The 25,463-nt window shown below is 36.3% G+C and overlaps 4 protein-coding genes across 4 annotated transcripts; 2 read left to right on the top strand and 2 right to left on the bottom strand.

Moving 5' to 3' along the window:
• Positions 1–807: 807 nt before the first annotated feature.
• On the bottom strand, positions 808–8,373 carry LOC129576208 (AT-rich interactive domain-containing protein 4B). Its single transcript, XM_055460910.1, has 6 exons — positions 7,908–8,373; positions 7,351–7,778; positions 2,435–7,263; positions 2,231–2,341; positions 1,933–2,025; positions 808–1,704 (listed from the first exon to the last, which is right to left on the bottom strand). The coding sequence occupies exons 1-6, from the start codon at positions 7,911–7,913 to the stop codon at positions 1,451–1,453; spliced, it is 5,721 nt and encodes a 1,906-aa protein (XP_055316885.1). The 5' UTR covers positions 7,914–8,373; the 3' UTR covers positions 808–1,450.
• LOC129576209 (protein claret segregational) lies at positions 8,325–12,320 on the top strand. The gene is made up of 3 exons (XM_055460911.1): positions 8,325–10,011; positions 10,106–10,267; positions 10,531–12,320. Exons 1-3 carry the CDS (start codon positions 8,835–8,837, stop codon positions 11,307–11,309), a joined length of 2,118 nt encoding a protein of 705 aa, XP_055316886.1. The 5' UTR covers positions 8,325–8,834; the 3' UTR covers positions 11,310–12,320.
• A 1,468-nt stretch (positions 12,321–13,788) lies between these two features.
• LOC129576217 (putative peptidyl-tRNA hydrolase PTRHD1) lies at positions 13,789–14,728 on the bottom strand. Its single transcript, XM_055460919.1, has 2 exons — positions 14,449–14,728; positions 13,789–14,281 (listed from the first exon to the last, which is right to left on the bottom strand). Exons 1-2 carry the CDS (start codon positions 14,632–14,634, stop codon positions 14,111–14,113), a joined length of 357 nt encoding a protein of 118 aa, XP_055316894.1. The 5' UTR covers positions 14,635–14,728; the 3' UTR covers positions 13,789–14,110.
• A 103-nt stretch (positions 14,729–14,831) lies between these two features.
• LOC129576212 (ornithine decarboxylase 1-like) lies at positions 14,832–22,555 on the top strand. Its single transcript, XM_055460914.1, has 13 exons — positions 14,832–15,198; positions 15,299–16,397; positions 17,267–17,498; positions 17,944–18,193; positions 18,267–18,390; positions 18,947–19,120; positions 19,237–19,312; positions 19,541–19,739; positions 19,833–19,869; positions 21,556–21,637; positions 21,763–21,826; positions 21,930–22,028; positions 22,102–22,555. Exons 3-12 carry the CDS (start codon positions 17,309–17,311, stop codon positions 21,985–21,987), a joined length of 1,254 nt encoding a protein of 417 aa, XP_055316889.1. The 5' UTR covers positions 14,832–15,198; positions 15,299–16,397; positions 17,267–17,308; the 3' UTR covers positions 21,988–22,028; positions 22,102–22,555.
• The last annotated feature ends 2,908 nt before the right edge of the window (positions 22,556–25,463 follow it).

Genomic DNA, 25,463 nt, shown 5'->3' with positions numbered 1-25,463 from the left:
ATGTTTGTGGGAATATTCAAGATGTCAATGTTTGAGGTGTTGTATTTTAAATAAAAATCAACAAATCCTTTTGATATGTGGCACTTATTGGATGCACAAAAATCTTATCGCAATCTGTGCTTGGCCACAATGTAGCTTAGTGCAATATTATTCGCTGGACTATTTCAGTGAGAAAATGTTAGATGGTCAGATAATGGCGACACAAGTGTTGAAGAAAAAATAATCTTTAAATGCGTCGCAAATACCCAATATTTACCACAAATGCCGCAAATATTTTTTTGAATGTTCAGTTTCATACAATTGACGGCCTGAGAGTGAAATAATAACCTACAAGAAGTATTTACAGAAGTATAATAGAAACAAAAAATGCGAATAAGTATATTGTAAATTTTCTGAGCGCAAAAACCAAACACACAAAGGTCGTTCGTCACACAAATGTTGAGCGGAAAAACCGAACCTGCCTACTATATTGGTCGATCCTAATAGGCAGGTTTGGTTTTTGCGCTCAGAAAATTTACAATATACTTATTCGCATTTTTTGTTTCTATTATACTTCTGTAAATACATCTTGTAGGTTATTATTTCACTATCAGGCCGTCAATTATGAGTGAATATTGTGTGGATGAGCATAAATCAATGGCGAGTCTTGTATTTTATGCTTTGCCCCTAGAATGGAACGAGTTTAAAAAAAAAATTTCGAAGTTTACTGCGCAATTTCAACATTTACATTGTTTGAATTGGTAACATGTGGTTCAAACTTGCTAAAAGACTGGAAATTCTGGAAAAATGCAACTAAATTACTTGTTATTTTCCTTAAATTTCTTTTTTTTTTTATTTAAAACGTAGTAAATACAATTCCTCAGCTTAGTAAAATTCTTACGAACTTAATTTGCACATATACAAACATGTTTAATATTTCAAATTGTATAATTGTGTTTTTTGACGAGAAAAAACGGTCTAATATCAGAACTAATTCTAAAGTAGTTTTCTACGTGCAAATGTCTCAATTATTGGTATCATTTCAATTTTTGTGTTCTTTCTTCTTCTTTCGCTTAATAAATTGAAAAATTGAGAATCGATAAGATGTAAAATGAAAAAACAAATTGATGATGTGAACGCATTAAAATATACGTGCATATAAAAACAGAATGAAACTTGGCTGGGCCAACATTTTTTTTAACCTCCATTCTATCATTTTCTTGAAGTTTTAGTGAAAAATGTTTAAAATGATATTCTTTTTCTCAATTACAAAATAGAATGGAATTCCATACTTTTACACAGGCGCAAGAGAGTAAATAATCCTCAAATAATTTTTCAAAAAAAATATATGTAAAATAATTGCTATTCCATTATGCGAAAAAAATGGGGGGGGGGAAAGAATGTTCTTGCATTTGTCTTAGAGTTAAATAGAAAAGACACATTCTCGTACTTTTGCATCATGTTACGACATTTATATTATTGATGGGTGATTTTCATCGACTTGTATTGGCTGATTTTGCTGCTGTTGCTGCTGCTGTTGTTGCTGTTGCTGCTGTTGTAACTGCTTCTGGACATTTTTCTTCATTTCTCGCTCGCGACGCCGCAACTTTTTCCGCCGCCGATCAATGCTTGCCAACTCAGTTTTGATCATGTTGTAGGTTTTGCGCAAATCTTGAATCTTCTTCTTGAGCAAAGTGATTCGCTGACTGCTATTCATAGCCGGATCTGTAAACAGTAAATTGAAATTGATTAATATTTCGTAGTCTAAATCAATAATTATTATTGATTAAAAGCAATCAAATTATCACATCAAATCCAAAATAATCTTGGAATAAATGGAAAATTGAATGAATAATGGACATTGTTAGCAAATAATGAAGTGAAAACAATATTGAATCAAGCAAATAGAAATGAATAGTCAAACATTTGAACAAACATATGATTAGCACATACCAAGCTGAACAAGAAAATTGTATTGATAATGTTTTGATGGTCGTTGTAGCTTATGTGGAGTTATTGCATCTGAGTTATCTTCACTTTCGGAGCCTACGAAAAAAAAATGAATGAATGAATTAGTTGAATGCCAGTTATGAATATATGGCAAACTAAAACAAATCAAAAGACAGAAATCAATTTAAGCATTGGTTATTCAGTATATCTAACGGTATTAATATTTTAGTTTGATTCATGTTTGAATCAAATATAGATTCCAAAACAAATTTTTATTTAAATATTCGAATTGAAACATTACCAGTTTGGGTGTTCCTTCTCGCAGCCGTTTTTCGTCGTTTTGATGCTACTTCTGCTTCAGATTGCTTACGAGTGCAACGTCGCTTTTTGGCTGATCCAATGCGATCAGGTTCTAGAGCAAATAAATCAAATAGTTTTAATGTTTTTTTTTTGTTCCAAATCATGTCAATGAAGCAATTTTCATCCTTTTGCTAAAAAATGTTACCTGGTTTTTTGTTGTTCTCTTCGCTACTATCTTCCTGACTCATTGAATCTCTGGGAGAACTGCGAGGCGTAGCATTTTTACTCTTATTGTGTTTGCCATCAGCGACAGCGGTGGTGGTGCTACTGGTGCTGGTTTCGGTGGGAATTGGCTTGGCATCAACCTCAGCTACTGTCGATGGACTAGTGAATATACTATCATAATTCTTTTTGATTAAATCGCATTGTTCCTTTGGACAGGCTGGTGCTGGGCTACCCGGAATGGTTTCTTCGCACAACAACAACGATATTGATTCATTTTGAGCATTCTCAGCGGCAAGTTCATCCTCAATCTTAACTTTATCGGCAGATTCTTCGGTTTTCACTGCTGTTGCCATTTGATCCCTGCTACTTGGCTCGTCCTGAGCCTTTGAATCTGGACTTGCGGTAGTATTTGTGACACTTGGTGTGATATTCGACACCGGTGCTGTCGTGGCCGTTGATATTGTTGGCGTTGATTTTTCAGCACTCTCTTTCTCATCGAAATCATGCAGTTTCTTATCAAGAACCACTGGAGCAGCCACCGTTGATGGTTTCTCTTTTTCTTTGCCAATTTGCTTACCGCCATATGATTGATCACTTTCCTGCTTGCTCAAAACGAATTCATTCGGCGTTTCCGAACTTTGAGATTCATCTTCGATAACAAGTCGTTGCTCTGAGTCCGTGCTGTCCGATGTATCTTCGGACATGTGAGTGTGCTCACCCGATTTCTGAATGGCTGATTCCAATTTCTGGATCGTTTCACTGAGATCGTTATTTTTCGGTGATATTGATTCCAGAATATCAATCTTATTGAGAACTGGCTTAATGGTTGCTGATTCGGTGGTTGGCGAGATGCCAGCCCGATATGATGATGATGTTGTTGATGATGCTGATGATGATGATGAAGATGATGAAGTAGCTCGTGCCGATGTCGTCGCTGAATCACTAACGCCACATGTCGATGTGGATGGTGTAACCGATTTGTCAAAGGATAACACCTTTGGTTTGACATCAACCGTAATTGGTTTTGTGCTCTCTGATTCCGTGTCTTTTGCTGCTGCTGCTGCTGTTGATATTTCGATCGACGAAGTTTCAGAGCCAGCTGCTGCAGATGTACCAGGCATTTGCTGTGCTGAATGAAGCGCTTTCAACACTTTATCGGCAATTGATGATGGCTTGTCAATTTTTGGCGGCTCTTGATTCAACACTTCATCGCTCAGAATGAATTTTTTTGCTGATTCCAAATCATTTTCCAGATCCTCTTTAAAATCACTGGGGCCACTTTTCAAATCGAATATTTTCGATGTATCTGCCGGCGTTGCATCGACAAATGAATTGATAAACAATGGCTTCATCTCAGATTGCAATTGTTGTACTGGTATTGCTTCGGATGTTGATGGGCAATCCTCACTCATCATCATGGCTTCATCGACTTGATCTGGCATATAGCATGGTGATTTGCGCAACGAATCGAATATCGAATCAACACGCACCGAAAACACAGAACCGGTGGTTAGCAATGATTTTGGTGATTTTCGGTCGTCACTCTCTTTGGTCGGTTTTTCCGGCTCTTTACTCGGTTTTTTTGTTCGTTTTGCTGGCATGGCCGTTGACGTTGGTGATAAGGACGACGATGATGATAATGCGGATGGTTTCGCTGTATCAATTTGTGCTTTTCGCTTTGCCTTTTTGTCCACTTCTGGCGATAGTTTCTTTGATGTTTCGAATTCGAACAGTTCTGGTTCTTTAAACTCATAAATATCACAAGTTGATGCACTGCCACTGGCCACTGCATCGGAATCACCACTCGATTTCGGTTCGTCTTTAGGAGATGCCAGCGGTTGCCGTATCATTGTCTTGTTGAATGATTTAGGTTTTTCGGCAAAGATTTGTTTCGGCGTTGGCTTTTCGCCAGCTTCAACCTTTAACGTAACATCGGTGTTGAGTTTCGGGTCCAATGTCAGTTGCTCTTGACTGGTGGAAGATTGTGTTGATGTCGTTGGCGTTTGTGATGGAGTATCCGTTTTGCTCTCCGCATCAGGTAGCTTCGTTTTAGTAAGATCCGATTCTTGATCCGGTTTCTCTGCTAAAATTGATTTATCTGCCTCAATTTTCACCGTCACACCACTCACTTGTTCTGAACCAGGCTCAACCACAGCTCCTTTTGTCTTTGTCTCTTTGGCCGCTTCTTTATCGTGTGTTGTTGTGTGCTTTTGTTCGGACGCTGCCGATGGTTTCGATTCCCTATCGGTCGTTGCATCACTTTCGACCTTTTTGTCGACCTCCTTTAATGGTGTGTGTTCGACGAGTGTTTTCATCGTTGGTTTATCGGGCAATGCTTTTGGTTTCTCTGCCAGTGTGCTTTTGATGATTTTCTCGATGCCTGACTGTTTCAATGTTGCTACCATATCATGTTTACTGCCCGACGCATTTTTATCGAAAATGAATTTATTCAATTTATCTGACACATTCTCAAGTGTAGTCGTTTTATCGGAGAATTGTGAATCTTCGTCGCCAGACGAATCATTCGTATCGGATGAATTGACAGGTGATGCTTTCGTTCGAGCTGTGATACCAGTGCTGGTGCTAACGGTCGTGCTTGATGTTGTTGCTGTTGTTGTGATATCCGCTTCGGTCGGTTCCACTTTTGGGATGTAATCAAATTTCTTTTCAACCATCGTCGTTGAACTTGAAACGCCGGCATCAGTCGATGGTTTATCAATGTCATTGAAGCCTTTGAGTTCGGAACGCATTTGATTCAAATCGATTTCACCACGTCTCTTCGCAACCGCACTGGCCAATGTCTCCTCTTCCGAACTTGGATTCGAGTCTTTTTCTTTTTTTATTTCAACCGCTTCGATAGCAGCCTCACGTTTGACTTTCGCTTTAACCGCGCCTGATTTCCGTTTTGGCGTTGGTTTTTTCACGACTGGCTCATCGGAATCACTGTCTGAGTCGGTTTGCAGCGATGATATGTCGGTGTTGTTGGATGTTCGTCGCAATTTACCCGGTTGACCACGAGTTGTGCGACGCTGTTGAGCTGGTGTTGCCGGAGATTTTGTTCGACTTGAATTCGAGGCAATCGATGATGGGGTTGTAGAACGAGGCGGTTGTGAATCACCCCTTGAACTGACGCGATTTCGTTTACTCGATGAACGAATCACTGGCGATGGACCTGGCAATTTCTCTGACGTCGAACTATTTGAACGAGTTTCATTTTTAACACCAGCTTTTGCACGCTTGCTCGTTTTACTGTTCGTTAAATTTTCGGCAATCCGCTCCTTCGGCACCCATTCGTCATACCTTGTATTCCACCCGGTGTAATGTACGAGGTACAACAAATTGTCATTTTGTTTGGAAATTTCAATTACTTTTGCTTCGTACGTGACTTTTTGTTCATGATAATAAACTCGCAATTTATCACCAACATTGATTGGTTGCACATTGCTTTGATCGACCTTGTCTTTTTCGTCGGTTTCGACTTTAATCTTTTCATTGCTTTCGACGTCTTTGCCCTTCTTTCGGCTTTTCCTTTCATCAACCTGCGGTGTGACTGGTTTTTTGTTCGATTTCTCTTTTTTACTTGATGGCGTCACTGGCACATCAATCTTGGAACTTGATGCCGTATCCTTGTCCTTGTCCTTCTCCTTCTCCTTCTCCTTGTCCTTTTCCTTTTCCTTTTCCTTTTCCTTTTCCTTTTCCTTGTCCTTGTCCTTCTCCTTATCTCGTTTCCCACTCTCTTTCTTCGTCTCCTTTTCTTTGTCCTTTTCCTTTTCTTTTTCCTTTTCCTTTGGATTTTCCTTCGATTCGCGTCGACTTTCATCCACTTTCTCTTCGTATCGATCAACCAATGATTTCACTTTACCGGTTTTAGTTTTTGGTTTTGTGTCAATACTTGATTCACTTGTATTCTCCGACTCTTCAGCCGCTGATGTGGTGGATTTGGCCTCTTTTTCCGGTTTCGGTGAAGCGACTGAATTGGCTCGCAACAAACTTCGACCTTTGATGCGATTGGCTCGTGGGTGTGCGACCAACGAACAGCCCAATTTTCGATCGAACTCTTCGAATGGCAATAGGAATTTTTTGTAGGCTTGTTTTACGAGATTCTGAATGCTCGTGGTTGTCGGAACAAAGCCCAGCCGAATCGCAATTTGTTTCCATTGATTTTGCGATGTAACGCGATTGTAACCGCCGAGCTTTTGAACAGCTCGATAAAGCCGGTATAAATCGACATCCTTATTGATGATACTTGGACCTTTGTTCAACGGTGTTCCGCGATCATCCATGTACTTGTAGAGTTGTGCTACGAAATGGTCTTTCTCTTCAGTGGGCTCATCGTCCGACGTGTCAGAATCGAATTCATTGTAAAAATCGCTCGATGAATTGCCCAAGCCAAACAATACCTCGCGATCCCAATGCGCAGGCAGACAATCACTATGCAAATATTCTAACGCTGCCTGTACGGCCGCCGTATCTTGTTTCGTTGCTTGTTCACGTGTGAACTCAGTGGCCTCTTTCTTAGGAACGGTGTAATAACGGCCGTCTTTGAATGATCTCACCAAATATTCCTCTTTCACACGAATTCTCACAGTGTCTTGTGCCGTTGGTGCTACAACCAAAGCTGGGAACCAGTTTTCTTTTGGCCCTTTTTTCTTGGTGTCTGTACTTTCAACGCAGACAATCTTGCCAATGTGCTCTTCTTTTTCGACGATTCGTGGCTTCACTGCTTCTGGCTCTTCGTCCTCTTCGGAACTTTCATCTGGTGTTTGACCTTGTCGTGATCGAGCAACACTCTTTTTGTACAACTCCAAGCTGAGTTAAGTGGTGGGAAAGAATGCAAATAGGCGTATGAGTAACGTTGAATTGAATTATTTTGGGGGAAATTCTACACAAACTTACCTTCTGCCGCGGCGTCCACCAATCACTGGATTCCCAAAATGTTCGGGATGTGTCAACGGTAGCTGATCCAACGTTTCGCTTTCGTTAAAATGTCGTCCGCTCTTCAGACACAATGCACTGCGTCGTAATGTTGTAATGTCACCATCGTCAAACACGACGGTATATTGTGAGTAATCTTGAATTTTTGTTATGGTTGCTTCGACCGTCTCTCGTCGATCCGGGTGTTTCACTTCGACCGTTGCACCGACACGCAAAAGGTCACATTTGATTTGGTCATCGGACACCGTACCGGAGCCAAGACCTTGTTTATAAGCAACCTTGCATTTGATATTGCGAACCACTTTACGCACCTTCGCTTCGCAAAAAGCACCCTTGTATTTGGCGCTTACCTCCGTGCCCACCGTCAGATAGGGAGGATCATCGACTTGCTAAAATTGCGTTTGTATTTCAATTTGCACAAACACAGAGAAAAATTGAAAACGAAACAACAATTAGTGGCTAATTGATAATTTACTCAACCGCTTGTGAATTCGTTTAAAATGATTCACACACAATACCTGCATTTTTTGGAGGAAGTATCGCTCAAAACTCAAGTTATCGCTTACAAAAGCCACTTTTACGATCTTAACATAATAAATGTCCAGCGAAAAACATTTGTTTGTGTTCTTTTTTGATGGTGAACCGAGTTTTGCGTTCTTTTTATCAATATTTGCTTAATTATAACACACTCACGATACTTGATCGTTTAATTTCTTCACTCTTTTCGCTTTTAACTAGTCGCACTTCTTTTCTTCTGTCAATATGAACGTACGCAAAAACATAAATATATAAATCATACACACTCTTTTGCCAGTACGAATGACTGCTTGTGTTTTTTTTCATTCTTTCATTCTCCTCACTCGCTCACATCCATTCACATTTGTGTGTTTGTATGTGGAGAGTTTCCGCAAGCGAAAAAAAAACTTTGACTTATCAATGTCGACAGAAAGCAGGCAATAATCACGCGACACATTTTCGATGCATGTAAACCGGCCTTTATGCAATCGTTGATTTTGTTTAATCGCTACAAAGATTTCCTCCTTTTTTCATTCGAAACATGAGTAATTTTCAATGAACGAATATTAAATTATATTGTGATAAAAAATGTTGAAGAAATTTTTTGTTCCTATTTTATTTGAATTCAAACGCAGAATAGTGAAAGTGCGTAGTGAAAGTACGTATACGAAATACGTAATATGTCAAAGTGTCGACGAAATCCGCAATTGAAAAATCAAATTGAAAACGCAGAGTTGTCGGTCAACGGTTGTTTCAAACACATACCGAATCAACGACATTTCAGACGCACTTTTTTGTCCCGTTCCGTTTATAGTGTGTTTGTCAATTGAACCTTTTAAATAAAGACTCTTTTTTTTTTATTCAAACCAATTTGTGTGTGTGAAGTTTTGTTTTTAATAAACGTATTGTTTGCAATTGAATTCAACGAGATGGAAAATAAATCGAGATTACCGACAATGATAAAAAAGCCAGCGATTCGTGCTCATGTTCCCACCGATCGATTGGTTACACCGTCAGCAAACACTTTTCTGCTGCAAAGCATGAATAAAACGGCTGTGGTGCCGGGTGTAAAATCGAATATAGCCAATCGACCGGCGCTCACATCATTTGAGAATGTAATGAACAATTTGAGAAATGGTACAACAAATGCGGCAAATCGTCCGACAAAACGTCATGCATCGCCTGAATTTCGTTCAGCAAAATCGCAGTCGATTGCGGCGAAAAAACTGCGTCGCAGCCGTTCAGTCAGTGACATCGATGCAATATTGAGCATGGCTCAAGCACAAAAACGCGCTGCCCGACCATTTCGAATTCCATTGGCACCATCATCAAAAATCGAAGCGATCAAAGTGTCACTAGCTCCACCAAAAACCAAGCCAAGCGCCACAGCAATCAAACCAAAAGCACCATTACACAAAAAACTTGCGTTAAACAAAACAGTGGCCGCTGTCACTGCAAAAAAAGAAAATGGTGATGGTGCCAAAGCGAAATTGGTGACCGGTGGTAAAAAGATACCCGCCTATGACTTCAAGGCACGGTTCTATGATTTGTCCGAAAAACACAAAGTGCTGAAAGAGAAACATGAACGACTAAAGGAGCAACTAGGCGAATTCGAATCACTGCCCGAACAATATGATGAATGCCGTGCTAAATTGAGCAATTTAGAAACCGAATATAAATCAGTGCAAGAGCAATTGGCGAAACTGGAGCAACAAAATGCAGAAGATGAACAGAAAATCAAAACGTTGAACGAAGATTTAAATGCCAAAATCGAAGAATGCCGTGCTTTAACCGAGGCTAAAGATACAATTACCGCACAATACAACACTGTAAATACGGAAAACACTGAGCTGAAAACCAACAACGCCGAATTGGAAACCAAATTGAAGTCACAACAAGACATGATCGAGCAATTGACATTGGAATTACAGGAGGCTGGCGAACAATTGTTTCGGGCCAATATCGATCGCAAGGATCTACACAATACTATCATGGATTTGCGTGGAAATATTCGAGTATTTTGCCGTGTTCGGCCACCATTGAATGGTGAAGAAAACCGCACCCAATGTGCTTGGCAACATAATGACGAAACTTCGATGGAAATCAGTGAGTCAAACTGTCGATGTGCCAATATTACATTTATTCTTTGCAATTTTATGTTTTAAATACAATTTTTCAATTGTTTTGTTATCAATTTTAGCAAGCGTTGAAATAAACAAGAAGCCTGTGAAGCATGAGTTCAGCTTTGATCAAGTCTTTCGTTCGAATTCAATGCAAGAGGACATTTTCGAGTTAGTCTCGCCACTAATTCAATCGGCTCTCGATGGTTATAATGTATGCATCTTCGCTTACGGCCAGACTGGTGAGTTGAAAATACCAAATTTTTCTCTTTCTTTTGTATTTTCAAATCGCTAATAGAAGATTGAAATTTAATCATTTATCATTTAATTTTAATCATTTTGATTTATCTTAATTTAAAACTGGTTTCAGTTGGAATTTTCTTTCGAAATTTTGCCAAATGTGAATGAATTAAACTTGGGTCGAAATTGAAGCAAAAAATGTGAAAAGAATAAATTTTGAATATTAAAAAACTGCAATCAATTTCCATCATCTATTTCCCTGCAGGAAGTGGAAAAACGTTTACAATGGACGGTACTGATTCGATGCCTGGTATAATTCCACGAACGATTGACCTATTGTTCGATTGTTTCCAGCAAAATAAGCGACTTGGTTGGGAATTCACATTGCGTGCATCATCGCTTGAAATTTACAACGAAATCCTGTTCGATTTGTTGAGCAACGAGGCAAAAGATCTGGATATTCGAATGGTTAGTGCAAAGACGCCAACCGAAATCTTCGTATCGAATCTAACCGATTACGATGTGCGCAATAAAGAAGAGCTGCATCAACTGATTGAGTTTGCTAAACGAAATCGTGCAACAGCGGCAACGGTTGGTAACGAACGGTCGTCGCGTTCGCATTCGGTGACCCAGTTGCGTTTATTTGGTGAACACAAGGGTAAAAATGAAATGACCATAAGCACAATCAATTTGATTGATTTGGCCGGTTCAGAGAGTCCAAAAACCAGCGTACGAATGGAAGAAACAAAGAAGATTAATAAATCGCTGAGCGAACTCACCAATGTAATTATGGCACTACTACAAAAACAAGACCATATCCCTTACCGAAATTCCAAACTTACACATTTACTGATGCCAAGCTTGGGCGGCAATTCCAAAACACTCATGTTTGTGAATGTGTCACCATTCCAAGATTGCTTCATCGAAACGGTCAAATCACTTCGTTTCGCCGCATCCGTCAACAACTGCAAGATGAACAAGGCCAAGAAGAACAAACTCTACCCGAGCCCCTTGCCGAATACATCAGTCAACGGAAGCATTTAAAATTATGATAGCTATCAGCCTAATTGTAAGCATAGTCTAATAAAATTATCAATCATTTCATGGATTATGACTAGAGTCTTTTCCCAATAATCATTCATCATACCCTTTTCTTTGTATTTGGAATTTTATTAATAAAAACTTATCCAAAAAATGCATTCACAATTATTAAATGGTTTTTTAGCACTACATGAAATGTAGAGCTAATAATCTGCTTCTTTTTTTTCTTAATACTTTTCGAGTGATGAAACAAACTATGGTGAATTTGAATTGTATGCTCATATTTTTTATTTAATTTAAAACAGTTGCACTAACGACAAATAAGTGCATAATATCTCAAAGCGCCAATCAAATTTTTATCATCAAATGTTGTTTAGAAATTACCAGGGCCGAAGAAAATATTTACGCTCAACAGCCAAAATATTTATTTAAATATCTTTGAAAAAGGCCCCAAATATGTACGCTAAATCGAAAAAACATGGCAAAATATTTACGATAAATATAAAATATTTAAGAGAAAAATCAATACTTGGATCTTCCTAAGAATTTATTGAAGTGTGTCTTTCACTATTCCAACTGATTACAAGCATTGGCCACATATTTTTTTCAAGTTTTCAAACAACAATGCTCGTAGGTTGTCACTCAAAACACCTTTGTGATGTGAAAAGATACTTCGACGTCACAAGATGTGATTGGGACTGCTAAACCGTACTGCCTACACAATCAAAAACAGTCCTTCGTGATTAGTTACATTAAAACAGCAAACGAAAACACTCATATAAATATTTTGAATAAGAAATCATTTTGCTGTATACAGACATTTATTTCACTTATTTCACTAACTTGTTTTGACAACAATATAAAGAACATTTAAACTGATACAAACAAATTGTTTGCTGTCAAATCCTGTCTCGCTCACACCAACCGTCACACTGACTCGTTCGTGGACGAATTTCTGTTAGCGTAAAAGAGATGTTGTTCGCAGTAAACTCAGTTTAGATGTTCTTTGCAAATTTTGTATAAATGTATGTTTTCGAAGAATAGAGAAATTTGTGTTGATTTCGTTGCATGTCGAAAATATGATTCAGAAATATTTGTACAAAATATTGATTTTGAGATGCAAAAACGCCAAAATATTTACGTGAATATTTTTTATTTGAATAAATAGTTTTTTCCCAAAAAACGTCGAAATATTTATTTAAATATTTTTTATTCAAATAAATATTTTCTTTGGCCCTGGAAAACACCGTGTAACAAATTTCAACTTTTTCTTCTGCACATGAGAAATTCCGATTGCTTGTTTTAGAGGACCAAAAACCAAGCACTTTTGCATCATTAGTTTGTTCGAAACCACGTCTAGACTTTTTTTTATCGACACATATAAGACAAATTTCAGGCCAAAATGAGCAAATCACAAACATGAGCTTCGGTTTGACAGGTAAAAGCAAATAATTTCTAAATTTTCTGCCTTTCAACATCTAGTATGATCCTTTACAAACATTTTGGATACTTACATGACCAAATCGAGTGATGTTTTCACATATTTCTGGCCGCATATTTGGTTGGTTCGAATTCGACTCTGAAAGAATCGACTTTTGGCCAAAAATCCTTAAGTATAGGCTTTTCAGGGATGGTCTCTTGGCGCAAAGTTATTTTTTCTCGAAAATATGGGAAGTCTACCCAGACAAAAACTCTCAAAATTGACTTTTCGAGGTACCTCCCGAACAAAAGTTACGTTTTTCATGCATTTTGCTATGAAAATAACATTTTTTGTTCGGGAGGTACCCCAAAAATACACTATTTGGATGAGTTTCTTAGTAAAAAATTAATTTTTTCGAGAAATATTGGGAATCTTCCCACACAGAATCTCTTATAAATGATTTTTGGGGTACCTCCCGAACAAAAAATGATATTTTCATAGCAAAATGCATTAAAAACGTAACTTTTGTTCAGAAGGTACCTCGAAAAGTCAATTTTGAGAGATTTGGTCTGGGTAGACTCCCCATATTTTCGAGAAAAAATAACTTTGCGCTAAGATACTATCCCTAAAAAGCCTATATTTAAGGATTTTTGGCCAAAAGTCGATTCTTTCAGAGTTGAATTCGAACCAACCAAATATGCGGCCAGAAATATGTGAAAACATCACTCGATTTGGTCATGTAAGTACCCAAAATGTTTGTAAAGGATCATACTAGTTGTTCAAAGGCAGAAAAGGTAGAAATCATTTGCCTTTACCTGTCAAATCGATGCTTATGTTTGTGATTTGCTCATTTTGACCTGAAATTTGTCTTATATTGTCGATAAAAAAAAATCTAGACGTGGTTTCGAACAAACTAATGATGCAAAGGTGCTTGGTTTTTGGTCCTCTAAAACAAGCAATCGGAATTTCTCATGTGCAGAAACATGTGTTGCACGGTGAAATTACATTAATTTTTCGTATAGTATTTTTCTGAGTGTTGAAAAGAATTAAAGTGATTTTAGATTCTATGCTCATATTATTTATTTAATTTAAACCAAAGGCAGTATATTTCAAAAAAGAAATTAAATCAAGATCTTGTAATTCATTTTGCAAATAAATATATTACTTCAAAGTTACTTTGATGAAATACATTTCATGTAGTGCGCCAAAAAAAGTTTGTTGTGAAACAACAAAATAGATTAAGTAACTAAAAACTCAAGAACGGTCTTGTTTTGTCTCTTTCGCTCGCAAGGTGCAAACATAAGTTCTTTTTAGTTCATAAATTGCTTATACATTCGATGAGAGAGCACTTAATTATATTAACTTGATGCAATTTTATTTACACTTATTTGAGCATTTTGTATTTTCGTGTGATTTTTTTAACAGAATCTTTTTCGTATGGTTTTAAAGCGATGCAGGTGGCAATATTTTCTGGCTGCTCAATCCAAAGCTTATGTTTGATATCATTTGTTACAAGATCTTCACTTAGTTTCCGTAGCTCATCTTCAGTAGCAATCTGTAATTGAAGAGAGGAAAAACAAAAACAAATTATTACATGTCCAAAATTAGTTAGATGAACTATAGATGAAAAATACAAAACTACATGTAGTCCAAACCGGTAGCATACATAGTCTTTGCTATAATTCAAAGAAGATCTTTGAAAGACTATCAAAGAATATTCACCTCCAAAACAACTTTGTGCATATTGTCAATGTCACCAAAGTACGTCTTCACATCAGCATCGTCTTTGAATTGGTGACCAACCGCAGTTGTTGCATGACAACACTGAGCAATTACTGCTCCCAATGGCCAGCCCAGTTTCGTTATTATCTCTTTATTTACAATCACATATTGAATTAAACTGGCCATTTTCCCCCGTATATTTTCCGCACTAAACTTTCAATTCTACAGCAAATAAGTTACGATTCAGACCAAACAATTGTGTTTATTTACGGAATACACATAACCTCTAAATTGCGGCCAATCGACACGTCACGTACGTGACATTTAACAAAACTTGAATCTGTCAGTACAAATTAATATATCCATCGGCAGTTTTTTTTTTCATATGTCGAAACAAAATGCAACTCATTTGGATGCTTTCTTATTTTAATGGATTGGATTTTGGAACTGAAAACTATGTTTTCCTCTTTATAATCGAAAAAAGAACATAAAGTAGTCAAACACTATAAATAAACCATATTTTAAAAATGTTGTGGGTTATCACGTTTAACATGATGTTTCAAAAATGGAATTTGAATTTAGATTTTAATTCCAAAAGAACTTGAATATATGAGGAAATTACTTCCTCAGTTATGCAAAAACACCAGAACAATGAAAAAGCAAATATCTTTGAATATTTATCTAAATTAACATTGTAATTATTTATTTGTTCGTTTGGAATGAAAGTAAAATTCAAAGCTGTTTGTGAATGTATGTATAGTAAACATTGAAATAATTTATGAATTAACACAAAAACTTGTATCAATCACAGTAATGTAACTTGATTTATTTTATTTTATTTTTCTTGCAGATTTTACCCGTGTTCACCCCACACCAAATACAAGCGATAATTGCAACAACAGGAAACTATACATACTTTTTCTTGACCAACAACAAGATATTTGACAAAGAAGGCGCTTTCTTATGGAACTTTCTATGTACAGCTGTTGGCGCCCTCTTTGGTATGTTTTAAGAACTAAGAAAGTTTCCTATCATTGGATAATTGTGAGTTTGTTTGAAAAGTTCATGGAATTTATTCAAATAATGTTTTTTTTTATTCATATGATTCATTAAGCAAGCAAAACATAAAATAACTGTGTCGCGTGCGTTCAAACGAATTTTTTATTTTAGATTTCCAAAAATATATACAATGACTCCATCGTCAACAAAAAATAACGATAACTGCTCGTGTCCACGGCTTTTTTGTTCATATACAAATAACATGAAATAGTTCGAAATTGAATGAATAATCACTCAATTTACTCAATATTATGCTGATCAAAACTTTTTTTCTTAGATAATTGAATGAGCAATATTTAGCATTTTCCAGGAAATGATAATTTTTTAGCACTGTTCATTACAGAGAAATGTTAGTTCCTTAGCATTGCAGGTTACTATTTTCAATCGAAATTATTTCAATTTTTTAACATTTACATTCTCCAAGTAAATATTTGTTGATGTGTCTACTTATTACTTGCATATTCCTAAGAAAATGCATCGAAAATTGTAATACTTATTTCGCAAATCGAAATGGTTATGGCACAATCGCATGCTTTGTTTTGGTCATAAAAACCATTTTAAGTATTAGTTTGTTCGTGTGTGCATGATCCGGCCCTTTGTCTGAACACAAGCGATTATCAGACACGTCTGATAAGCAGAAAAAAAAATTCATTGAATAGTTCAGCACCGATTAAAATGGCAAACAACAAAGCGATCAGTAGCATATTGTCGTTTTCAACGGACTCAAGTCAAGACTCGACAGCTGGTGTGGTGTTGTTCTGCGGTGATAAGTTTTTTGGTTATTCAAGTAAAAGTTTTGTTTGCAAATCGCTCATTATAAATTGATACGTCGTGTGTTTCTGCTGTTCCCAATTTATATAGTTTGAAGTGAATTTCATCTTTTATTTGAAGTAAGTGTTTTGATACATTTTTTTTTTGTTGATTTCCAAATTAAATTTACGTTCTCATCAGACCACCCAAGTTCAAGTGGATACATGCGCCTCAAGTTTTGACTTCGTATCGATTGGAAATTGCCACTGTCGCTATTGTTATCATTGAGACTGTCTAGAATGAATCATGTTTTACATTCCTAGTATTTCGAACTATCTCACACTCGATCGATTAATAATTACCTGCGTTCTGTTGGGTGTACAACTTAACAATATCGCTTTTTAATTTATGGTGTAACTGTACTATATCGCATTGGGCAATATTGTTGCTACTCTCATGTCAAACTATTGTCAAAAATCATTTTCAATATGTGCTATTTTTCCGAAGACTGTTATAATTAAATTTTTGCATCCTTCAATGGAAGATCTACGGGCTATAAAACGACTTTGGCGGGAACATACAAATCAAGCATAACAAGCCATATTTTGATCGTGACTTGTTTGCTAGCATATGGGGCGCAGCAATCACTCTCCCGAAAATGAATGATCTTTCTTTTTCGTGAGGTTTGGGAAGAGTTATAGTGGATTGTGAAGTGGCGAAATCTTATCGAACTGCGAGTAGAACCGAAGGCAGAACAATGGCCAGAAAAAATGTTTTTTCAAAAACGAAATTGACTTCGATTTAGTTAAAATTAAAATTGACTTCGATCGAAAATACTTTCGCTAGTTTGTATTTGCATCTTTAATTGAAAATCAAATGCTTGTTTTCATACAAAGAAAACGACATTTTAAGTAGTACAATGTACAGTGTACACCCAATACAAAAAAACACAAGAATTCCTATCGAAAAATAAATTGTTGTAATTCGTGATTGGTCTCTTGAAATCTAGGTTGGTGATATTTAGTTTATTTTCGAAAAAAAAGCGGAAATCATGAAGCTCATCGAACCAAGCAACAATTTTCATGTCATCGACGAACCACTCGATGCTATAGATGTGATTCGCCAACGATCCGTCTCCGGTAATGTGGACGAAGAACCATTGTATTTGTGCGATATTTCTGATATCATCAACAAACATGCAATTTGGAAACGTAGCATGCCACGAGTCCTCCCATTTTATGGTAAGACTAATTCCGTTTTCATCCTAAAATCCTAGTTACTTGAAATGTTATTTGTCGATTTAAAACTGCAATTTGTTTGTGGCTCTATCGAATCAATCTATCGGCACAATGGAAATCTTTGCCATTGAGAATCTAAAACAAATTCAGATTAATCTGGAAAATTTACTTCGTAACTCTACTACCCGATACTACAAAATCTACTACTACCCGGGTACTTCAAAATTGTTGCAACATTGTTTGATGAAATGTACAATCACATGATATTCCGTATGAGTCACAAACAGCTGATACCATTACATTAAATACGATCAGATGATGATAATGTGCCGAGAATGTTGTAAATAAAATAGGACGTTTTCCACAAAATAAAACTTATCGACGTGATAATTTTTACATCGTACATTGATTTGCGCGTTTAAATGCTTTTTACCCTTTTTCCATACAGCTGTTAAATGCAATGATAGCCCTATCGTGCTTCAGACTTTGGCCACACTGGGAACCGGTTTCGACTGCGCATCCAAGGGAGAAATTGCAATGGTTATGAACTATGGTGTTGCTCCCCAGTCGATTATCTATGCCAATCCAACCAAACCAATTTCGCATCTCAAATTTGCAGCTGAAATGAATGTCAGCGTTATGACCGTTGACAGTGAGTTTGAACTGCTCAAAATAAAAAAACACTATCCCGATGCAAAGTAAGCAGTTTTGAATTTCGATGATGTTTTATTCAATTATTATTGATACATTTTTTGTTTGTTTCGATTTTAGGTTGATTCTACGCATTCGTTGTGATGCAAAAGTTTCGCAATGTCCGCTTGGGGAAAAATACGGATGCAATCCAGACACCGAAGCACCTGAACTCATTGACTTAGCCATGTCATTGGGATTGAAGGTGGGTTTCACATGATTTTCAGTTTTAGAAAATAAATTCAAAATCAATAACATTTTTTTTGGAACCCATGTAATCAATCAAACTTGTTAAATTTGCACTTTGAATTGAATTGAATTGAGTGATTCAATTTTTAAAAAAATATTTTATTACTATTTTTGAGTTAATGCCTGATGCCAAGATATGGTTTTCGTTCAACTTTTTCCGTTTTTGTTCCGTTCTGTTTAAATAATAGCACATTTGTGGTTCCTAGAAAAATGCTATTTAAAATTTTGGTTTCGAATTGCGAACATTGCAACGTTGACTGATTTCCAATTTCTTTTTGACTGTATTGTAAATTTTTTTTTTAATTGAAGCCTTTAAATTATAATAAATAATATTAAACTTAAGTTTGAGCTTTATGACGATAAATTTTGAGCAACATTTTTTTCTTGATGGACGTACAAACAGAGTAGAATAAATCATTTGGCTTAAGCTTAGCGCCAGCTGAGCATGTGATTGATTGATATCTCTTGGGTTGTTCAAATCAAAATTGTTTGAAATTCATCTCTACTTCCAGGTGATTGGAATCAGTTTTCATGTTGGATCGGGTTGCATGGATCCACCTGTTTATGCGAAGGCAATTCAAGCGGCGCGTAAATTGTTTGATTTTGCTGCGAGTGTTGGTTACCACTTCACATTGTTGGATATCGGCGGTGGTTTTCCAGGCGATAAAGACACTGACATCAATGAGGTATGATTGTGCATGTCTTCATTTGTCTCAAGTGTTTTCTGTCCTTGGCTTTCTCTTCATTCTACGTTTATTTTTTTTAAATAATAGTTTCTAATCAACCAGTTTTATTTACACAGATCGCGTCAATTGTGAATCGCAGTATCGACTTGCATTTCCCATCGTCAGATGATGTAACAATCATTGCTGAGCCAGGTATGTACAATTTAATTTCATGCAATGAAAATGTGATTGATAAAAGTACATTTGATAAAGATTAAATGTTCAAAACATTTAAATTTCTACAACTCTTTACGTTGATTGTGTTCACTGGAATAAAATTGAAAATTTGGCTTTACTTCCGAATCATGTATCACTTGGTTTCTGACTCGATCGATCTAATAAGTTTTTTTAACGATTTTGTTTCATTTATCGCTGATTCAGGTCGATTCTATGTATCATCAGCATATACACTTGCTTGTCGGGTCCATTCAAAACGTGAAATCCACCAAAACGGCAAATTCAAATCCGTTTACTACTACATCAACGATGGAGTATATGGATCATTCAATTGTAATTTGTACGATCACAAAATTGTGTATCCCATCACATTGAAAGCGACCGACGAAGAGCTATTCAAAAGGTAAGTCGAGGTTCAACTTTTTCTTTGTCATTTTTCTGCTTGTTAGCTGGTGTCGATGCTGATGTTTTATTATATTTTTTTTTAATTCGCCAGTACAATTTGGGGTCCAACTTGTGATGCTCTAGATCAGGTATGTACTGTGAAAAAACGTTAAAATTTCGATGATTTTGATGCGAGTTCAGATTGTATTGGTTCTTTTCATCACTGAAAATTATTATTACAATCCATGTTTATGTTCGTCCATTTTTCATCTTTTTTTGAAGTAGAAAAAATAGAGAGAAGAAAACCAACAAAACTCTGAGTAGTTAACACTACAAACTACGTCGGTTGGATCATCACTCTTCCCTTGACACGATTCACAACATGCTCTCGCATTGCCATAAATATATCAAACTAGGCGATTGGTAATATCATGCGCATCTGCACGATATGGATACCATTTCGAATTGGTTTATTTCGTGAATACCATAACATTCCAGGAACACGCACATATTATGTTTGTGTGTTTTTTTTTAAGATATTGACTTACGTTTGAAAGTATGCGGTCACTTATGTTTGTGGGCAACATCACACGATCGATGAAAATAAGCAGTTTCCATACCGATTTTCCCTCCATTTCGTTCTTCTCCTTTCTCATATTCTGCCTGCTATGCTGCAGAACACTTCACACACTGTATTGGAAAATCGCGCGGCGATCAAACGGCTCGAGAATTAAAAAAAACTCGATTGAAGTGTTTACCCAATGGAATTTTCATCACCGATTCGAAGTGATTGCTTGACCTACCATGAATTACATCGAAAATTAGTTTCAGATGATTGCAATCAGCCTCTGCTGGTTAGGAATATAAGATTTTTTTATGTTCTTTTCTTCAATTCTTCTTTTCTCTTTGTCTGTTTTCTTTTTCCATTCGAATATTTATTCATTCTCTCTGTTGCTCTCACCCGTCGAACACACCAAAAAAAGGCGGAAAAATGAAAAATACTAACGTGAAGTCAAGGGAGGTGCGCGAAAAATGTTTATAAACAAAGAGCCAGAGATCGTGCTGAAAAACGGAGGTTATTAATAGAGAAATGCAACTGGCAGTTGACTGGTGCGTATTCTATTCTGTTCCGTTTCGTTCCGATATTCTGAACGCATTTCAACTTCAGGGAAACGTAGTTTTCCGGTGTACACAATATGCTCGTGTTCCACGCATTCAGTAAATATGGCATGCGAGAGCTAATAAACTAAATCATTTTATTGTTGATTTAGAATTACTAACAACTCTTTTTTTTCATCTCCTCTCTCGAGCCGGTGTAGCGCTTTGCTATCTCAGGATATAAACAAATCATGAACAATTCAGTCGTAGTCCCGTTTGCTTGCTCACCCGCTCGCTCGTTCACTTTCTCTCTCTCTCACTTAACGAGTTTATGTACATATACATACACATATAACACGATCTAAATATGAGGCCCAATAAATGAGCGTTTGGTTTACATTTTTCTCAATATCGTTTGGTAGCTCAATCGCAGAAACGGATCTTCTTGCGTAAACATACCGAAATCAATCGATATTTTTAGATTGTTTTAAACGCTGTTTTTTTGCTTCATCATTTCCCTTCTTCCTTCTCTTTATATTTTTCGCCTCTTCTTCTTCTCATTCAATGTAATGTTCAAGTGTTTTGCTCGCATCGAAATTTTTAGAAAATCTACCATATTTAATCGTTTAGTTGTTCCCGTACAGGCTGCATATAATAAACGTAGTTGAATTTATGTGTATCGTTTTTCTCCTTCTCATTTTTCTTTCGTTGATTTTTTTTTCTCATTTTACTTCTAGGTCTGTGAAAATGTTTCATTGCCTCAATTAAACATCGACGATTTCATCATATTCGAAAATATGGGCGCGTATACAATTCCAAGTAAGTAATGGATGATTCTTTTTTTTTGTTCTTGAAAAACTTCCCTACCTGAAACCATCTCCAGTGTAATTTGCTACAAATCACATGGATACGACATTAATTTGAAACATTTCATACCATTCCAGTTGCAAGTCCCTTCAACGGTTTTCCGCTGCCAAAAGTCGAATACTACGTCCAACGCAAGCATTTGTACGTATTTTCGCCCAGAAAAAGAAAATAATTCAAGTGGTTTTTAATAAATAATCTTTCAATTTTTCATCTCTTATTCTCGACAATTGGCCCGGATACTTAGGGAAGACATTAATGCCACTACTGCTAGTCACGAGTACATCCTATTGCGCGGCAACTAATGAACGAAAAAGATACCATCGAACATCGACACTAATAAACTGTAAAAAAAATGGACAATTCAAACTTTTGTTTTGTTTAAAAAATGGTATCAATCTGTTCCCTTATCGTTTCAGTTTTTCTCTTGAGGTGTGGTAAGAGGGAAAAAGGGAACATAGACAAACAATTGAGAAAAGCAAGAAAAATAATAACAACGCACTTTACTTTTGAGGCACTTGTAATCATTTCATATAATTTCATCACATTTTGGCAACCGTATTGCCCCAGTTCATCATACAGACAAAATATACCTAACTAAAAACAACATGTTTGATGGCAATGGAAAATCCACTTATGCATGGAATTTGGGCCAGATGGGACGAAAAATCAAAATTATCATCATTGATTTTGGTGCGGTTACATTTCGCCCACATTGCCCCATCCCCGATATAAATTCCTATTTATTATTGAAATCGTAATTAATGTAACGTATAAAAAGAAAACTAAATTGCCTGTATTTTAATTGATCGGATGAAGAAAAAATGGTTTTTTTTTGCATATAACTGATGATTAAAATCCGAACGAAAGGAATATTAAAAATGTGTTTTCTTCGTCAATTTGACGTTTTTTCTGTAATCTTTTTTAGCATTCACACAGCATGAGAAGAGATACCGAGATGTGTATTTGTTGGTTTATTTTTTGTTTCTCCATTGAACGATGTTTGCATGAACAACGATGAGCCTTTTTCAGTTTGCTGTCGATAATCTCAATTATAGCCGGCAGTAAGCAGAAAAAGACAAATCAATAGATCATATTTGAAATAGATTAATACAAACATCTCGTTCCATTTCTGATGGTTTATGCTATCTATCTATCTAGTGTTTGTGTTCGTAATACGGATCAAGAAGAAATCAAAGCTCAACCTCCTATTTCACCTGATTTGTGATCATGACATTATTTGTTAAAGCAACAACAACAAATTAACACGTTAAAGCCCCTCTCCGCTGCGAATCTACCCTCGATGATGAACACTTGTTTCTATTTCATACTGTAGTAAAAAAAAAGCCTTTTTTGTTGAATGCTTATTTGAGAGAGAGAGAGAGAGAGAGAGAGAGAGAGAGAGAGACATGACGGTACAATTCGAAATTGAGCACAAGCCGAGTCAAATTAGTTGGCAATTTTCCAAGTGACTGTCAACATTTTTTACTGGTATGTAAAGCGAATTAATTTTGGAATTTCCATTGCACGCTCGCGTTCTACCTTTCTCTTTCGATCGTTTACATTTTGAGTGAGAGAGATAGAGCATCTCAACGAACTGTGTGAGAGATGAGCCACCGTCACTGCCAACAAAAACAATAAAAACACAACCGACACGGAAAATTCGGGCATATCACAAGAATCGGGAGTCAGAACGAGAAAACGATGGAAGCAGCACAATTACGAGAGTAGAATATATAAAGGAGAAACCGCTTGTTTAGCCAGTTTTTGACTTTCTGACGCTTTTTTTATTCTATCGTTTCAACATCTTTATCTGTTATAAAAATCTATTTTAGTTTATGTGTCACTTTTCGATTATTTATAGCGTCTATGTATATCATACATATATATATATTCGGGAAACTTTATTGGTCATATGCTGTGAGCTATTTTGCGTGCATACAATAGCCGCCGAACAGAACACAACACAACGGTTTTCTAAAAAAAATTAACTGCTGAATGAATCTTAACTTGCTAGAACGAAATTGAAAAAATTGAGGGAACCGAAAATTGGCTCATTTTCATCAAACGAAAAAAGAAGATTTGGTTTGTGAAAAGTCGTTGTAATTAATCAGGTTGCGGAATAATTGGATTGAAGAGTAAAAATTCTTACATTAGATTTTGAATTCTTAATTTTAAAATGCACACTTCTCTTTCTCCTGAATGAAATTGCCTTCACAAATTGACGCAAACTGCAAATCCACGGGGAAAAAAATCAGAAACTTGATACTTTCAACGACACACAAATTGGGTTTTCCTTACAAAGTAAACCGAACAAAAGAAAAAAATACGACGCTTTTTTCTCTCTAATAAATTGAAGGTTTGAAAACGATCGACTCCATAACGAAAAAGATGTAAAATTGAGATAGAAAAGAAAATGCAGTAAAATTTGTACTTTAAAACAAACCCGCGAAAAAACCGAACCGACTTTTCTGATATACTGCACGAAAATGTGAATCAAAATCGAATTCCATGGCTCATTGAGAAAAACTCGTGTAGACGACGTAATGCGGGTGGAGTGTGCGTGAAATGGATTGATGTCCGCGCAGGTCTTTCACTCATTTCTCTCTCTCTCTCTCTCTCTCTCCCTCTTGCTCCATCGCTTACTCTCTCATTCTCTTTATCGTTTGCTTTCCTCACACTTGCCATACCTTCCCCGTTTCGGAACTGTTTTCTTTTCATTTTTTTCTTTTTTTGGTTAGTCACTTCAACTCAATATGCATGCGCATTGACGATAAATATTCGAATCATAACAACGTTCAGAGTTATACAGAGAGAAGAGAAGAAAATAACAAAAAATAGACGAAAAACAAGCGAAATAAAGAGGAGCGTAAAAAAATACATGGAACAAACGGGCACTTTTGATTTAATGTTTTAACTTATCCAAATCGGATTACGTCGAAAACGGTTCGGATTGTTGTTTTCGTTTTTCCCTTTGTTTGTCGACTTTTGATTTTCCATTTCACAATAGATTCTAATGCGATCATCACTTTCGGCAGTGCTCACACTGTTCGTGTTTTAGAACCGATTATTTCAAGCAATTTTCCGTTCATCGGTGAATCGCTTTTAACTATCACTTCGCCATGTTTCATTCTAATGCGTTATGCATAGGTTTTGTTTTTCATACGCTGAAAGCAATGCATTGACATTGACTATAAGATCCCATTGCAATATTCAAGTGATTTTTTCAAACAAAGTTCGGTAAATATTATAACTCGGCTATGTAAAGGAATTTCACATATTTTTAATATGGCAAAGGAATGCATTTTTTCTGTTTGTTTTCATTTTTCATTTTGTTTAAAAATATGAACAATTGCCAATTAACGTACATCTTTCATTTGATCTTCATCGAAATCCAATTCGATTTGATTGACATTTCAACTTGGTTTGAGCAATTCAAAGGCCGCATAACACAGTATCATTGTTTCAGCAAAATTTTAGCTCAAATTTCTTGCCATATTTTTTTTGAGATTTGTGTATGAAAACAGAAATTCCACGTAATTCAAGACCAGGTTTTTTAGTATTATTGCTGTTATATGTATTTTTTGCAATTCCTTTTTTTTCAATAGTACCTAGTTCATATGCTATAGCAATGTTTGACGTTTAGAACTGCTGTGGAAAATTTGTTGGGAGCGACGCCAAACATAAATTTCTGTAACTATACGTACGTGTGAAAGTCAATTCTTTGTGTGTACGTTCGTGTGAATGCAAAGAGTCTATGTGTGCGCTGTACACAGCGATG

The sequence above is a fragment of the Sitodiplosis mosellana genome, unplaced genomic scaffold (assembly GCF_009176505.1).
Source record: "Sitodiplosis mosellana isolate CC-2019 unplaced genomic scaffold, AAFC_SMos_1.0 Smas_scaffold_6181, whole genome shotgun sequence".
Classification (NCBI taxonomy): domain Eukaryota; kingdom Metazoa; phylum Arthropoda; class Insecta; order Diptera; family Cecidomyiidae; genus Sitodiplosis; species Sitodiplosis mosellana.
This window is presented reverse-complemented; position numbering and strand designations above follow the sequence as displayed.

Bases quoted from the DNA above. Each gene is read 5' to 3' on its own strand.
- LOC129576208 (XM_055460910.1), bottom strand. The intron at 7,264-7,350 runs GTAAGTTTGTGT...CACTTAACTCAG, and splicing joins GGTGGACGCCGCGGCAGAAG to CTTGGAGTTGTACAAAAAGA. The intron at 2,026-2,230 runs GTAATGTTTCAA...TTTTTTTCGTAG, and splicing joins GAGAAGGAACACCCAAACTG to GCTCCGAAAGTGAAGATAAC.
- LOC129576209 (XM_055460911.1), top strand. From the start codon at position 8,835: ATGGAAAATAAATCGAGATTACCGACAATGATAAAAAAGCCAGCGATT. The intron at 10,012-10,105 runs GTGAGTCAAACT...TATCAATTTTAG, and splicing joins CGAAACTTCGATGGAAATCA to CAAGCGTTGAAATAAACAAG. The intron at 10,268-10,530 runs GTGAGTTGAAAA...ATTTCCCTGCAG, and splicing joins CTTCGCTTACGGCCAGACTG to GAAGTGGAAAAACGTTTACA.
- LOC129576217 (XM_055460919.1), bottom strand. From the start codon at position 14,634: ATGGCCAGTTTAATTCAATATGTGATTGTAAATAAAGAGATAATAACG. The intron at 14,282-14,448 runs GTGAATATTCTT...CTTCAATTACAG, and splicing joins TGCACAAAGTTGTTTTGGAG to ATTGCTACTGAAGATGAGCT.
- LOC129576212 (XM_055460914.1), top strand. From the start codon at position 17,309: ATGAAGCTCATCGAACCAAGCAACAATTTTCATGTCATCGACGAACCA. The intron at 19,313-19,540 runs GTATGTACAATT...TCGCTGATTCAG, and splicing joins AACAATCATTGCTGAGCCAG to GTCGATTCTATGTATCATCA. The intron at 19,870-21,555 runs GTATGTACTGTG...TTTTACTTCTAG, and splicing joins CTTGTGATGCTCTAGATCAG to GTCTGTGAAAATGTTTCATT.